Raw genomic sequence first — 16,539 nt, 5'->3', positions numbered from 1 at the left:
GCAGATGAGCATGAGCCCTTCAGCATATAGTCTGCTATTAAATGGTTCATTTTCTGGCCAATCCCTTTAAAGTCAATGAGCTATATATGTACTATGTAATATGAAAAGTTTTGTCTTTATGCAGGACCACCACACCAGGGGACACACAACTACTTGCTAGAGAAGTCTATGATCTTCTACAGTCATCCGGCACAGCGGATGGAGACTGTACAAATGAGATGAACTCCAGACGGCGGAAGGCCCAGTTCTTCCTCGGAGCAACAAATAAACGTGCCAAAACCGTGGTCCTGCATATTGACGGCCTTGACGACACGGTAAGTGCACATTTGATGACTTTATTTAGCTGAGGATTTCTCCCTGAAACTGTTATGATTGACACATTTATGGAAACTTTTCAATTAAAGCGCCGGGGGTTTCGATTAAGCTAAACAATGAGCCATCTTTGGAATGTCCTATCTAGAACATTATACGAATAAACAAAAAAACCCTGTTTGGGAGAGAAGAACAGACAAAACTCGGCACCATAAGTGCGTAAACACAATATATAATAGTCTTTGATGGGTGCATAACTTGAAGCACTCACCTGGTGGAAGACTTAGGGTATGTGCACACGTTGCAGATTCTCTGCGGATCCGCAGCGTTTTTTGAGGTGCAGAAACGCTGCAGATCCGCAATTGATTTACAGTACAGTGTAAATCAATGAGGAAAAAAAAAAAACGCTGTGCACAAAAAAAATCTGCGGTTTAAAAGAAGTAGCATGTCACTTCATTTTTGTGAATCTGCAGCGTTTCATTATAAATAAGCATTCCATTATAAATTCGTCAGCATTCCATTATAAATAAAAACCGCAGGGGTACAAAATGCACAAAAAACGCTTCGGAACCGCACAAATAACGCGACAAAGGCATCTGCCGAAACGCGCGTCGGGGTGGACAGGGGTGAGGTGCCAGTCCACATTGGGCATATCTTCACACTAACCGGTATGTATATAATATACTACTTGTGTGTCAGGCTTTCTAATTACCTTCTTGGACTTTATGTCCACTATGTGTAGTTACATCAGGTAGTCTGTCGCATTTCCCTACTTCTTTCTGAGACATCTACGGTGGTTAGTAAGTGGTTTTTTACACTCTGTAGGCACCTGCCCCCTGTCCTTTTAGGTACACGCTGATGGTTGCATGGGGATTGTTCCCCTCTGTCATGTTTTTGTCTGGTTTTATTATTAATAAAGATTTTTTGCACATTTATACAAATTGGACTATTTGCTGCTTTCTTTCTCTGCTGGTTTGGTCTATTGTACTGCAGTTGGTCCACTATGGTCCTATTTCTTTGGTCCCAGTTTGGATATATATGAGTATACCCTAGCTGGGTAAATAATTATTATGGTGGTGACTTCGTATTTTTCCACAATACTGTCCTATCAGTTTCAACATTGCAATCTGGGTACTGATGAAGGTCTATTGCTGATCGAAACATTTACCATTCTCGATTGCTTTTCATAATAAACCTCACCCTTTCCCTATCTGGAGTGCCAAATGTTTGTCTGTTATGTGCAGGTATGGCACATGCTCAGCAGCTTAGCTCGTACCATACTGGCCTGGGGCCTGCTGTGTTACACAGCCAGCATCTCCCTGTAAAGGCAGCAGCTGGAGCTAGCTCTAATCACTGTTGTTTAAGATTGACAGTGGCCTTTAAGTGACTCTCTGTTCCAGGCGCCCAGTTCTCTTCATCCTCCTTACCGGTAGTGCAATCATGCGGTGCTGAAGGCTGGCTATGGGCCTCCTGAAGGCTTATATTGCTGCTGTGTCTGAAGCCGTGCCCAGTCGTACAGTGGGCACGGCCAATGTGAATTGCATGGTTGTAGTCTTACCCACTTCGTATGGACATAACTAAAGGTTAAGTATTGATGCAATTGTGGTCTTATGATCACAGGCAGGGGGCCCAGGTAAGTAATTTCATCTGTATTTTCCACATCTGTGATGGTACAATGGCTTACTTCTACACTTTCCTGTTTGCCCCACTTAGTTCCACATTGAAGGCACATCACAAAAGCTTGCACAAAACATGAATGCAAATGACCTCCTGCTGTTGTTTTATAAGAAATCATTAGGCACGTGTCTGCCAGAAGTAGTATCCATCCATCAAGTATGAGGTCCGTCCGCTTGTTTGAAAAGACTGTCTGGCTCCTCCGGAGTGAGTGCAGAGCATAGCGCTTGTGATCTACGATTTGCTGAAGGGTTGCAACATCTGCTTTGATGCGTTCCGTCAGCATGCATGCAAGGTGTCTGATAAACAGGGAACTAAACACTAACTGCTTAGCAATGAGCACTGCAGTCAATCACAGCCTAACCAAGGGGAAATGCTTTCCTTATCATATGGAGCAAACAACTCTTGGCTTTCCAGCCATGTCTTATGATTTACAGTTTACTTTATCTACTTCGATTTTCTTATTTTTTTTAACATGTAAGCATTGTACCTTTTAGTCACGAGTGGAGAACACATGTCAAGGTTGTTCTGTGCCCAACCAAGCATCCTTGATGTGATTTAACAGCTTGGCTGCCAGGCCAGAGGACCAGTTGTGTGATTTCAATCAAGCCTCATCCTGCCCAGTTTTATATACTGCACTATGCTTTATAAATCGGACGTTGTGAAGTATTCCGCTTCTTTGCAATACCAAAGATCAGGAAGGGGACTTGGAGTATTGTATTTAAATAGCACGATTTTTTTTTATTTTTTTTTTAAATCTAGACCTCACTAAAGTTTTAAGGAGTCTGTTTCTCGGTGGGGTCAAATACGGTAGTTTAAAAACCTGTGAAAATGACAGCCCTGTTCTGTGAGAAATGTTGGGCGGGCCTTGTGCTCAGTTTTTAGTTTAGAGTGGAAATCTTCAAATACAGTGGCTCACGAAAGTATTGCCGACCCCACCCCATTGGCATTTTGTGTTTTTCTACTCCTCAACCTGGAATTTGACTTTTTTTTTTTTTTTTTACAGTTTCTTCATGTAAAGGACATGCCTACAACTGTGAGCATTTGGTTTTCTTTTTATTGTGAAGCAAACAACAAATAGAACGAGATAACTGAAAACTCTAATGTGCATAACTATTCACCCCCTAAAGTCAGTACTTTGTAGAGCCTCCTTTTGCTGCAATTACAGTTGGAAGTCACTTTGGATACGTCTCTTTGAGCTTTCCACATCTTGCCACTGGAACTTTTGCCCAGTCCTCAAGGCAAAACTGCTCCAGCTCTTTCGAGTTAGGTGGTTTCCTCTGGTGAACAGTAATCTTCAAGTCTGACCAAAGATTCTCAGTTGGATTAAGTACTGGGCTTTGACTAGGCCACTCCAAAACATTTTATGCTTTTCCCCTTAAACCACTTCGAGTGTTGCTGTAGCAGTATGCTTTGTCTTGTTGGAAGGTGAACCTCCATGCCAATCTCAAATCACTGACAGACTGAAACCTGTTTTGCTCAAGAATATCCCTGTATTTTGCACCATCCATTTCCCCTCAACTCGGACCATTTTCCCTGTCTTTGCTGTCAAAAACCGTCCCCACAGCATGATGCTACCACCACCATATCTCACTGTGGGGATGGTGTTCTTGGGGTGATGAGCTGTGATGGTTTGGATCCAGACATAGCATTTACCTTGGTAAATGAGACTAAAAAGTTAAATTTTGGTCTCATCTGACCACAGCACCTTCCTCCTTAGGGTACCGTCACACAGTACCATTTACATCGCTACGACGGCACGATTCGTGACGTCGTAGCATCGTATGATTATCGCTCCAGCGTCGTAGACTGCGATCACACGTTGCAATCACGGCGCTGGAGCGATGCCGAAGTCCCCGGGTAACCAGGGTAAACATCGGGTTACTAAGCGCAGGGCCGCGCTTAGTAACCCGATGTTTACCCTGGTTACCAGCGTAAACGTAAAAAAAACCAAACAGTACATACTCACATTCCGGTGTCTGTCCCCCGGCGTTCTGCTTCTCTCCACTGTGTAAGCGCCATAGCCGGAAAGCACAGCGGTGACGTCACCGCTGTGCTCGCTTTCCGGCTTGCCGGCGCTCACAGTGCAGAGAAGCTGAGACGCCGGAGGACAGACACCGGAATGTGAGTATGTACTGTTTGTTTTTTTTATGTTTACGCTGGTAACCACGGTAAACATCGGGTTACTAAGCGCGGCCCTGCGCTTAGTTACCCGATGTTTACCCTGGTTACAAGCGAACACATCACTGGATCGCTGTCACACACAACGATCCAGCGATGTCAGCGGGTGATCAAGCGACGAAAGAAAGTTCCATACGATCTGCTACGACGTACGATTCTCAGCAGGATCCCTGATCGCTGCTGCGTGTCAGACACTGTGATATCGTATGTATATCGCTAGAACGTCACGGATCGTACGGTCGTAGCGATCAAAATGGCACTGTGTGACAGTACCCTTACATTTGAGGAGTCTCTCACATGTCTTTTGGCAAACTCAAAACGAGTAATACAATTTTTAGGTGTGAAAGTAAAGGCTTTTTTCTACCCACTGTTCCATAGATGCCACCTCTATAGAGTGTATGGCTTATTGTGGTCACTTGGACAGATACTCCAGTCTCTGCTTGGAAACTCTGCAGCTGCTTTAGGGTTACCTTTGGTCTTTGTGCTGGCTCTCTGATTAATGCCCTCCTTGCCGGGGCTGAGCGTTTTGGTGGGCGGCCCTCTCTTGGCAGGTATGTTGTGGTACCATGTTCTTTCCATTTGGTGATGATGGATTTGATGGTTCTCTGGGGGATCGTCAGAGATTGGGATATTTTTTATTTTTTTTATTTTTTTTTTTTATAACCCAACCCTGACTTGTACTTCTCAACAATCTTGTCCCTGACTTGTTTGGAGATCTCCGTGGTCTTCATGGTGTTTCGTTAGTGGTGCCTCTTGGTTAAAGGTGTTGCAGCCTCTGTGGCCTTTCAGAGGAGGTAAAGTGTATATACTGACAGACCGAGTGACACAGATTATACACAGGGGACTTCCTGCCACTAAGTCTGTGACTCATGAAGGGAATTGTTTGCACCAGAAATTTTTAGGGGCTTCATAGCAAAAGGGGTGAACACATAAATGTACATGCCAATTCTTAGTTATTTGAACCCATATTTATGTAAAAAAAAAAAAAATGTAATGTAACAAAATAGGTAAAAAGTCAAAGTAGGTGAATACTTTCTCAATCTACTGTAAGCATGTGTAGGAATAACAACAAATGAATCTCCCTGATGTAATAAAATATATTTATTATATTAGACAACCTATTTCAGAGTGAACAAAAACTAAAGCATTCTAGTATTTTAAAAGCAATTTATTATAAATTAGAATATAAAACGGAGAAAAACTGACAACAAAACTGTACAATATCATATATAAAAAAAAATGAGCGTAGAATACAGATCCGATAATAATGTAAAAGATACCAGACACAATATACCCAAGGGGAACAATCCCTCAAGTGAAACTATGCAGTCTACCTAGACTCAATAAAGTGCTTGTGCAAATCCGGTGAATAGTCTTTCTAGACGACTAAGTACATTAGGGGCTTAGTAAAATACCAGTACCGGTGTAGAGATGATCTGTAGCTCACAGGGACTCCGACTCCAACGTACATTTCGCCACCGTGGCGTTTTCAAGGAGTCTCCTTGAATAAGCCACGGTGGCGAAACGTACGTTGGAGTCGGAGTCCCTGTGCGCTACAGATCTTTAGCTCTAGCTCAGCTCTAGCTCAGTACTCTACACCGGTACTGGTATTTTACAAAGCCCCTAATGTACTTAGTCGTCTTGAAAGACTATTCACCGGATTTGCACAAGCACTTTATTGAGTCTAGGTAGACTGCATAGTTTCACTTGAGGGATTGTTCCCCTTCTTGGGTATATTGTGTCTGGTATCTTTTACATTATTATCGAATCTGTATTCTACGCTCATTTTTTTTATATATGATATTGTACAGTTTTGTCAGTTTTTCTCCGTTTTATATTCTAATTTATAATAAATTGCTTTTAAAATACTAGAATGCTTTAGTTTTTGTTCACTCTGAAATAGGTTGGCTAATATTATTTAGTGGACATTATTCACTTTGTGTGAATTTTCTTTGTTGTATATTTATAATAATATTCATTTATTTATTACAAGAGGAGCCCATCTAGATCAGGGGTGCATAAACTTTTTCAATTTAAGTGCCACATTTTTAAGTTGTACCTCTCTCAAGGGCCACAATAAAACCAATGTAGGTATTCTTAAGACACTTAATGGCGTATTTGCCATATATACCTAAAAGTTGTGTGTTGTGTGGACAATGGGGGTCCCAAGCTCCGCATTAGCACGCCAGAGAACAAGAGTGGAGGTGGTCATGCATAAGTGCTGCCATCTTTATTGTAGTTCATTAAATTATCCCAAACATACAAAGCGGGAAGGAGTCCCAACTTTAAAGGGAATCTGTCACCTCATTTTGACCCTATAAACTGCGACCACCGCCATTAAGGTACCGTCACACTAAACGATATCGCTAGCGATCTGTGACGTTGCAGCGTCCTGGCTAGCGATATCGTTTAGTTTGACACGCAGCAGCGATCAGGATCCTGCTGTGATATCGCTGGTCGTTGAATAAAGTTCAGAACTTTATTTGGTCGTCAGACCGGCGTTTATCGTCAGGTTTGACACCAAAAGCAACGATACCAGTGATGTTTTACACTGGTAACTAGGGTAAACATCGGGTTACTAAGCGCAGGGCCGCGCTTAGTAACCCGATGTTTACCCTGGTTACCAGCGTAAAAGTAAAAAAAACCAAACAGTACATACTCACCTGCGCGTCCCCTGCCGTCCGCTTCCTGCTCTGACTGAGCGCCGGCCCTAAAGTGAAAGTAAAAGCACAGCGGTGACGTCACCGCTCTGCTGTTAGGGCCGGCGCTCACACAGTACAGGAAGCGGACGCCGGGGGACGCGCAGGTGAGCATGTACTGTTTGTTATTTTTACTTTTACGATGGTAACCAGGGTAAACATCGGGTTACTAAGCGCAGCCCTGCGCTTAGCAACCCGATGTTTACCCTGGTTACCCGGGGACCTCGGCATCGTTGGTCTCTGGAGAGCGGTCTGTGTGACAGCATCGTTGTCGCTATCGCTGCAGCGTCGCTTAATGTGACGGTACCTTTAGGGGCTTATCTCCAGCATTCTGTAATGCTGTAGATAACCCCAAGCCCCCCCCCCCACCCCCGATGTATCCTGAAAGATAAGAAAAACAAGTTAGATTATACTCACCCAGGGGCGATCCGGGTCCGACGCCTCCCATCTTCATACAATGACGTCCTCTTCCTTGCTTCTGTCGCAGCTAGATGATGCTGTAGATAAGCCCCTCATGGCGGTGGCCACAGTTTATAGCGGCAAAATGAGGTGACAGATTCCCTTTAAGAGGAGCTATCAACTGGTTTTTGATGTCCTTATCTGAGAGCAGCATACTGTTTTATCAGAGACCCTGATTCCAGCGATATATTACTTACTGGGCTGCTTACTGTAGTTTTAATTAACTGTTTTATCAGTTGCAGCTAGTCCTCACACTGATGAGCGTCTGCTGTGTAGTCCTCCATACTTTTGAGCTTTAGTTATCCTTCCTCTTCCACTGATTGGCAGCTTTCTGTGTATGCATAGTGCAGACAGAAATCTGCCAGTCTGTGATTGGGCGTTACAACAAGCTCATGATTGAGAAGACTAGTAGACTAGACTATCAGCTGCAGCTGATCAAGCAGTGATTTTTATCTAGACCGTAGCAAAAAGCCCAGTAAGTGACAATTGGCTGAAATCCGGGTCTCTGCCTATATTTTATGCTGCTCTTACATTGTGAGTCAAAAATCCAGTGACAGGTAAGATGCCGAAAATGGTGGTAGCTGGACAAAATGGCATCATGTGGTCCTGTGGCGTAGATTATGCTTTCTTTGTGCATTTTTAGTTCTTTGTGTTCACTTTTACTCCACTCATTTTCTCTATATTTGTGTGTGTAAATGAATATATATTTAATTTTTTATTTTTTTTTTGTACCTTATATCAGTTGGTTAAAAAAAATGTTCTCTCTCTCCTCAGTCTCGTAGGAGTCTTTGTGAAGATGCCCTCCTGAAAATCAAAGGCGTCATTAGCTTTACATTTCAAATGGCGGTACAAAGATGCGTTGTCCGCATTCGGTCTGACTTGAAAGCAGAGGTAAGCTGTTATTCCGGATGGAGGCAGACTTGGGCTACTGGACTACTTTTCTCAACGGCATTTAGAAACCTGTTTTCTCTATTCCTTAACAAATGCCGTAAGATGACCCACAATAGAATCAAGTCCACTTTTCTTAATTACAGATTAGATATATGCACATCCTAATTATTCTTCCCCGATGATGACAATGGCTACGCTCCCTATCAATGTTGCTTCGCACATGTGTGCATGGGTGGCGCTTTCTACAACACTTTCCTTATGGACTGGAGCATCTATAAAATTCACTATCATGAACGGAACCTGTCAAAAGCTTTTTGCGTTGATCTGTCTTTAGAGAACAGTTGGGGGGACCTCGATACATGTTGGATAGCTCCACCGGATCCCTGATTCTTGTAGCCAGCAATCGGGGCTCACGCCATAGACCCAGGACACGTCCTTTCTGCAAGGGGTCTTGGCTACTAATCGAATATGACCTGTAATGCCCTCATGGCTTCAGAGAGGGCAAGTTGTCTTTGAAATACCCGTTTCAGGATGCGCCATATTGGCACTTTTGCCATGTGTATTGAGCGCTGGTCCAGCTTTGATGACATTTTATTCAGATGCTTTGATCTAAAAGGAATCACTTTGCCTCTAACATGAAGGCCCGTCAGAAGTGCTCGAGCTTTCACCACAAATGTCCTGTATGTTTGAAATTGATGGAACATTATGTAATGGGATCGGTCATTCTGCAACTTGTCTTACAAATGAGCAAATGTATTATATTACCTATCAGCTCACTGATAGATATCCATTCATGTCCCTGTGCACATGTATACAGACTGGAGATCTAAGGGAACAGATGTATGGCGCCTGTGTTATCCACTGGTAGTGACTAAATAATATATATTTTTTTCATTTTAGGCTTTAGCGACAGCAATAGCATCTACCAAAGTGATGAAAGCGCAACAAGTCGTAAAGGGAGAAGCTGGAGAAGAGGTTGGTCACATTCTCACTGAGCCTTCTATGCCTGGTTCAGGTTTTAACAAGTTTTCACTCTTGCTTTTACCAGGTGGTAAAATTGTAGATGACTTTATTGTCACAACATGTAGTTTTAACCCATTCCTGACATATAACATACTCTACAACAACATCATATCTCGGGTCTGTGTTTTTGATGAAGACTTAGGAGCTTCATCTTGTCCAGCTGTGCTATGTGAGAAAAAAAAATAAGACTAAGAATTGAAACTCTAGAATATGCAAAAAAAATAAATAGAAAAATCGATTAAACGATCATATCAACCCCAAATTGGTAATAAAAAAATGTCGGCGATGCAAAAATCAAGTTCTCTCACAGCTCCAAAATGACAACACAAGCAAAACATTATTTTTTTTTTTTTTGTATGAATTTCTGCATTTTTTTCACCACTTACATAAATATTTAATCAACTTTAGTTTTAGTAAGTCATATTCACCATACAATGAATACCGTGAATACAAACCTGAAAAATCAGTTGCGGAATTGCATTGTTTTTTTTGTTGTTGTTTTATCACAATTTCACCCCACCTGGAATTTTTTTTTCCCTTTTTCAGTTTATTAAATAGTAAAATGAATGGTGCCATTCAAAACTGCACCTCTTTGCACAAAAAACAAGCCCTTCATATGTCTGTTGATGGAAAAGTGAAAAGTTATAGTCCTTGGAAGAAACAAAATGCAAAAGAAGGAAAAAAGGCCGTGTCTAAAAGGGGTTAAGTTAATATAGTGGTGGGTCTATGCATTAGGCCTTATTCATGGTTATTTTTCACATATGAGAAAATCTGGGTGAGTTTCTGGAAAGTTTTATCAGCTTTTCGTGAATGTGTCATCCAAGTTTAATCAGAGTTGAGTCTGATTTTTGCCAGTTTTTTTTTTTTTGTAACAAAAATTTGCTCCACCTTGGCTTATCTAAAAGTACTGTCACATTTAGCGACGCTGCAGCGTCGCTGTGTGGTCGCTGGAGAGCTGTCACACAGACAGCTCTCCAGCGGCCAACGATGCCGGTCCCCGGGTAACCAGGGTAAACATTAGGTTACTAAGCGCAGGGCCGCACTTAGTAACCCGATGTTTACCCTGGTTACCAGTGCTAATGTAAAAAAAAAAAACACTACATACTTACATTCCGGTGTCTGTCCCCCGTCGCTGTGCTTTCCTGCACTGACTGTGAGCGCCGGCCGGAAAGCACAGCGGTGATGTCACCGCTGTAATCTGCTTTACGGCTGGCCGGCGCTGACAGTGCAGGAAAGCACAGCGCCGGGGGACAGACACCGGAATGTGAGTATGTACTGTTTGGTTTTTTTTACATTTACACTGGTAACCAGGGTAAACATCGGGTTACTAAGTGCGGCCCTGCGCTTAGTAACCCGATGTTTACCCTGGTTACCAGTGAAGACATCGCTGAATCGGCGTCACACACGCTGACTCAGCGATTTCTGCGGGAGATCCAGCGATGAAATAAAGTTCTGGACTTTCTGTTCCGACCAACGATGGCACAGCAGGATCCTGATCGCTGCTGCGTGTCAAACTCAACGATATCGCTAGCCAGGACGCTGCAACGTCACAGATCGCTAGCGATATCGTTCAGTGTGAAGGTACCTTAACAGTTTGTGAAAAATGCTTGGATGGCATGCGAGTGCAGTTTGTTTTTTTTGTTTTTTTGTCGGACCCATAAACTTGCATTGCTTAGTTTCATCCCACACTTGGGTTAATATCGGACATGTCTCTACGATTATGAACGGACCACTCAGTCTACAGAAAATCGCTGACGTGAACAGCCCCATAGACTATTGGGTACGAGTGCTATACGTGAACAACACAGATGGTGCTCCTACCCGAAACACTAATGTGTACATGAGCCCTTCGTGTCAGAATAGTGACTCTGGAGCCCTTCCGCCTTTTTTCCAGCAAAGGCTCACATGTTCGTAAAAAGGCTTCATAAACACAAAATTCAGTGTGGCGCTAAACACTGTGCATTTAAAAGTAAGGGGTTGATATAGTGGTGGGTCTAAGCATTAGCCAATAGACTTGCATCCGTTCTTCCACGCTCCGTATAATTCCTCACTATTGATGGCACAAGGAAAAAACGGACATGACACAGCACCTGCTTTTTTTTTTCCCGGTGTGTGTGTTACAAAAAATAAAAGTTTTGATAATCAGGGCTGTTGGGTCAGTAAGTGAAGTTTCCAATGCCTTAATTTTTCCATCTTTCATAAATGGTAGTAAAATACAATCAGGCTTTTTCAGGCTGATTTGACTGTAGGCATGGCCAGTAGTGACCGTCCGCCTGTGGTCTTTAGCGGAGGACTCCACTACTGAGCATGTGCAGCAGAGTCAGACATTTTAACCATAAAGGGCATTGGAGCAGCAAAAAGGTGGGTAACATAGAGCACCCTGGTTATCATGTTCTTCCTTCTTTCTTTTATTTTTTAAGTAAATATTCAATTGGATTGAAGAATATAAAATATACGATTGAAATGAAAATTAGTTGGTTACAGAATATAATGTATAATTTTTTTTATGCCTTAGTCAGTACGTATTTATTATTGACTTTAAAAAAACAAACAAAAAAAAAACAACTCATTAGCGCCATGATGCTGTACATGTGAAGAGGGTTTACGTACAAAATACACATATAAATTACAGTGAATTAACGAACAGTGTTGGACTGGTACAGAAAGGAGAGGGCTCTGCCTTTACGAGCTTAGTCTGCAGTGTAATGGGAAGGAGACAGTAGGGCAATTGTAGATAGATGGCAGAGGGGCTATTGCGGGCCACTCGCTACACTAATACACCTGGAGGTGCAGCAAGCGGGGTCAGAAGAAAGGAGACAGGGCGGAGAACACGCCTGGCAGCATTCAGACAATGCTGGTTCCCGGATGTGAGTGCTGTCAATCAGAGGAAGGGCCCCAATATGCCAGTGAGGGGGAGTGATGGTACACCAAACTCTAGAACACACCATCAGCCTATTTAAAATGTGTTTTGGGGTTGATGGACTCCCTTTAAGGATGGATGGTCTGGAGAGGGCGTTGGTCGGGAGCGGAGGATACTGCAATAATCAAGGCTGGGTAGATATGAGGGCAAGTCCTAACACTATAGTTCATTTGGTGGTAAAGGAAAGGACAGATTTTGAGTCAAAGGTGGTGGGTGCATTTCTAATGATTTCGCATTCATCCAAAACTGTCTCCCAGTCCAACTGCACAGCCTGAAACATGAAATATCATTTCCGTAACTGATGTGCCGTACATTAAAGATGCATGGTTGTTAATCAGAACTTGGAAATGTATTTTGAAAATATTTTTTTTTTTTCTAACCATTTATGGCTAATACTGCAGTGAGAGCTAAAAAAATGATGTTTCTTATTGTTTTTGGAACACCCAGAGAAATAAATGGAGAGAGACTAGTATTCATGGCCACCTCTCATTTACAACGGCAGCATCACCGACGGGTTGTGTGATTTCTGTTCTGCACATGGCTGTGGGTCCCTGAAGGTGGGACCTGCATCTGTCAGACATTTACAGCATATACACAGGATATACCTTTAAATGTCTAATGGGGATAACCCTTTAGTTTCTGCCTAACTTCTTCTTTCATTTAATACGCGATTATACTTTGGGTGGCAGACCTAAGTCATCTGATCTATACTGGTAGGGATAGGTACCCCGAGCAGCTACACTGCCAGGATGAAATCTGAAATGGCATTAGAAAAGGAAAAAAAGCAGCTCGGCCCCATCTCATGCTATTGATTCATGTCTTTAGGTGGGGATCCTCTTTAAAGCTACGTTCACATTTGCGTTGTGCGCCGCAGCGTCGCCGCATGCGTCATGCGCCCCTATATTTAACATGGGAGCGCATGGACATGCGTTGCGTTTTGGGATGCATGCTTCCTTTTTGGCGCAAGCGGCATGGCGCAGAGGACGCAGCATGATGCATTTTTTTGCGTTCAAAAATAGAACGCATGCGTCGCAAAACACAGCGTTGTGCATGGGTTGTGCATGCGTTGTTCCTGCGTTGTCGCCGACGCTGCGGCGCACAACGCAAATGTGAACGTAGCGTAATATGTTCATTAATTGGCTTAATGAGTAGGTGTCTGCTTTTCTTTGATGATTTTTAATATTGTTATGAGATTATTAATGCTGCCAAGTTCCTTACAGTTGCTGGTGCCATTTCAAGACACTCCTGTGGATGTGGAGCAGAACATCGATTTACCCGATTACCTTCCTGAAGATGAAAGCCCCATGAAGGAGCAGGATAAAGCGGTGTCTCGTGTTGGGGCACACCAAGATGGCGGGAGCAGTTGGCTCAGCACCGCAGCAAACTTTTTATCACGATCCTTTTACTGGTGACATGGGCTTAGGGACTAAAGACTGCGAGACAGTTCAAAGAAATATTTTCAATCATCCCAGTGAAGTGCAATTTGCAATAAAATACTACACACACACAAAAAACCAAGTTATAGCTCTCGCAACTTCCGCTGTGTTTTACATTGTACGATAGCCGAGCTCGTAACGCAGCATGGCGGACAAAGGTCACCAAGACGTGTTGCTTCATTTATTGCGTGTTGCCTCACTTTGTAAATGGGTCCACCCTTTGCTATTACACTGTCATGTTCTAAGCCAAATAATTGTGATAGTGAGCACTCTGATCTTCAGCCTTAAGGTCACCGGTGTGTTGTAATACACAGGAAGCGTCTCTTCACCTCGATACTCAGGACCGTCCGTTCTTATTCTGGTTCGATATTAGTGCGTGAGCGCCTTTTTAAGAAAAGTTTTCTTTCTCTTGCCTTATTTTATGGAAGGATTTGTTTCTGTGACATCTGCTACTGTCCACAGCGACGCAACCTCATTGTGTTTTTTTTTTTTTTCTACCAAAAACTTCCTAGATCTCAAAGTCTTTATGCCTTGTATATGAGAGTTTTGAGTTCTGCGCAGGCCCAAACTATTAGCGGGCAACCGTGCTAGGGATATTGGCCGCAACGAGCTTATAGATGTAATAAAATTCACATATTCTCGGAGTATAATCCAGTCCTACTGAGAGCAAATGAATACAACAGGAGCCGTGAATATGCAATGTTTTATCCACAATGATCTAGTGCAAACTCCGAGAATTAACCTAAGGTCTAATGTTAGGAGTAACAACCACTATTGAAAAAAAAAAAACAACACCTGAGTTCAAGGTCTGCTGCCTGCTATACACCAAGGTGCCATTTTTAGAGACCCTGAATAAGAAGTACCCCCATTTTTGGCCCCTGTCTTTGATGGAGGTGTTTTTATATGTGCAAATGTTTGTATTGAGAAGGAGGGGTGAAACGTATGCTTAAGATGTCCAGATGAAACGATGTGATTGTATCATGCACTTCTTTTTTTTTTCTTGTTCCGATGGACCAGGAGTTGAGTCGCACAATTTGATTATGAAAGTTTTGTCATACGGTTATTCTATCATCAGAACGTTAATGCTTTTGTGACGTAATGTTATTACTATAGAAAAGAGTTTTGGGAAAAGCAAGAGTTTTGTTTTTTTTTTTTACAAATGGCGGCTTTGTCAGGTGAAATCCTCCTGAAGAAGTGATAGAAATGCTAAGAAGAATGAACATTGCGCCATCTTGTTACACTTCTTTTAAAAGCTTGAGGCTTCCTTCGCCCTAAAGTGACTAAAAGAAGAGACCTGACCATTCTTCAGACGGCTTCTGTTTAGCAGCTGGCGCTATTTTCTGTATGAAATGTTTTCTAAGAAAAGGTGGTGGCAGAGAACACCACAGACGTCAGACGCCGGCGTCTTCCTAAAAGGGGCTATGCTTCAAAAATGATGCATGTACGCCAGTGTCTATAAGCTGGCGTGTGCACCTACCTGAAAAGAGAAGGCCAAGCAAAATATTCTGTGATGGAGACCTGGTGCGGTGTAATCTTTGATAGTAGACCACCATTGATTTCTAGAATGAAGAGGCTTGATGTAGAGCACTACTCATTGATTTTTAAAAATCCAACTTAATGACCCTTTGCATCACCAATGTGATCTTCTGTCTCTGGGAGATGATGATATTGCCTGGGTTTTCTCGAAAGAGGCACTGTTACGCTTTCCTAGCATGACTGTTTTGGTAATTACCCAGTAAGATAAGTAAATGTATTCCCAATAAAATGACAATATTGGAGCATCTTTTCTTAAACTTTGCACTGTGTTCATTTGTCATATTCCCAGTAGGAATAAATCAGGAACAGCGATTGGATGCCACCATTGCAATCAGTGATGAGAATGTCAGCGTTTATGGATAACCCCCATCCAAAAAAGGCAGATGTATATAACGGAGGAACGACACAAAGTTCTAAGAGGAAGCTTGAGAATGGTCATTCCGTGGCTAATACTAACTGCTAAAAAGACCTACAAGGAGAATGGTAGAGCCACTAAAAGAGGACCCGTCATTAGGTTTCACAGTACAAGCTGCATACATTAAATATGTACTCCCACTCACAATTTTCTTCATTAATTGTGTCTGTGAATGTAATGTAGAGTGAGTGTATTAATATAAAATATATATATATTAACATACTCCACTACCGCCGTTCACTACATTACATGCATGTACACATTTAAACAAAAATGTTCTTCTTCATGTCGATCTCTCGGCCATGTTAGAATGACTGTATTAACTTTAAGAAAATGCAATCTCGCTCTTCATCAAGCCTGATTGACAGATCCTCAGTGTCCCTCCTCCCTCTTGCTGCTGAGATCTCACCTTGCTCAGTACAAGTTGCAGCTGTTAGGCCAGGTGTGCGGAGACTGAATACATTTCGACTAATAAATTCTCACTCTTAAGCTGGCCTCCTAAAATGCCTATTGTAAAAAAAAAAAAAAAAAGATGATTACAGCCATTTTCATGCATAATTTCAAAGTACACGAGAGCCCATCAGGTCTAAGAGCTGTTAATAATGTATGCATTTTATATTGTGTAGTCTGGTAAATATATGCATTATATTTGGAGTGTATATATTCTCATAAAAATCACAGAATCTCTTTTCGACAGCAGTCTGCACAGAACAGTACAAAGGTCTTCAGCAGTCTGAAATAAAGCACATAACTGACTCCGGGTTTCAGTGTGTTTTATGTGTAGAATGACAATATGTCTGCTTGCTGTGTAACTTCTTCCCGTTTGGAGGCTGTGATTGTATTTCAGTATTAGTTTATGGCTTTTTTACCTTTTGAGATACAAATTGAATAAAAATACTAGTTGTTGGGCTGAGCACTTCCCACGCCGCAGGTGCTGGGAATGCTACATACAATGCACAATGCCTTTGGCTGAATGACTTTGTAGCAGTGCAT

The 16,539-nt window shown here is 42.3% G+C and overlaps 1 protein-coding gene across 3 annotated transcripts in view; it reads left to right on the top strand.

The window, feature by feature from the left end:
* Positions 1 to 16,302, top strand: part of ARMC1 (armadillo repeat containing 1) — a 48,246-nt gene extending 31,944 nt beyond the window's left edge. For all 3 annotated transcript variants that reach the window (XM_077270582.1, XM_077270583.1, XM_077270584.1), the window contains 4 exons: positions 125 to 314; positions 8,100 to 8,216; positions 9,117 to 9,191; positions 13,380 to 16,302. In XM_077270582.1, coding sequence (XP_077126697.1) covers positions 125 to 314; positions 8,100 to 8,216; positions 9,117 to 9,191; positions 13,380 to 13,571 — 574 coding nt within the window. In that variant the 3' untranslated portion in view covers positions 13,572 to 16,302. The remainder of the gene's footprint in view (positions 1 to 124; positions 315 to 8,099; positions 8,217 to 9,116; positions 9,192 to 13,379) is intronic.
* Positions 16,303 to 16,539: the final 237 nt, after the last annotated feature.

The sequence above is a fragment of the Ranitomeya variabilis genome, chromosome 6 (assembly GCF_051348905.1).
Source record: "Ranitomeya variabilis isolate aRanVar5 chromosome 6, aRanVar5.hap1, whole genome shotgun sequence".
NCBI classification, from domain to species: domain Eukaryota; kingdom Metazoa; phylum Chordata; class Amphibia; order Anura; family Dendrobatidae; genus Ranitomeya; species Ranitomeya variabilis.
This window is presented reverse-complemented; position numbering and strand designations above follow the sequence as displayed.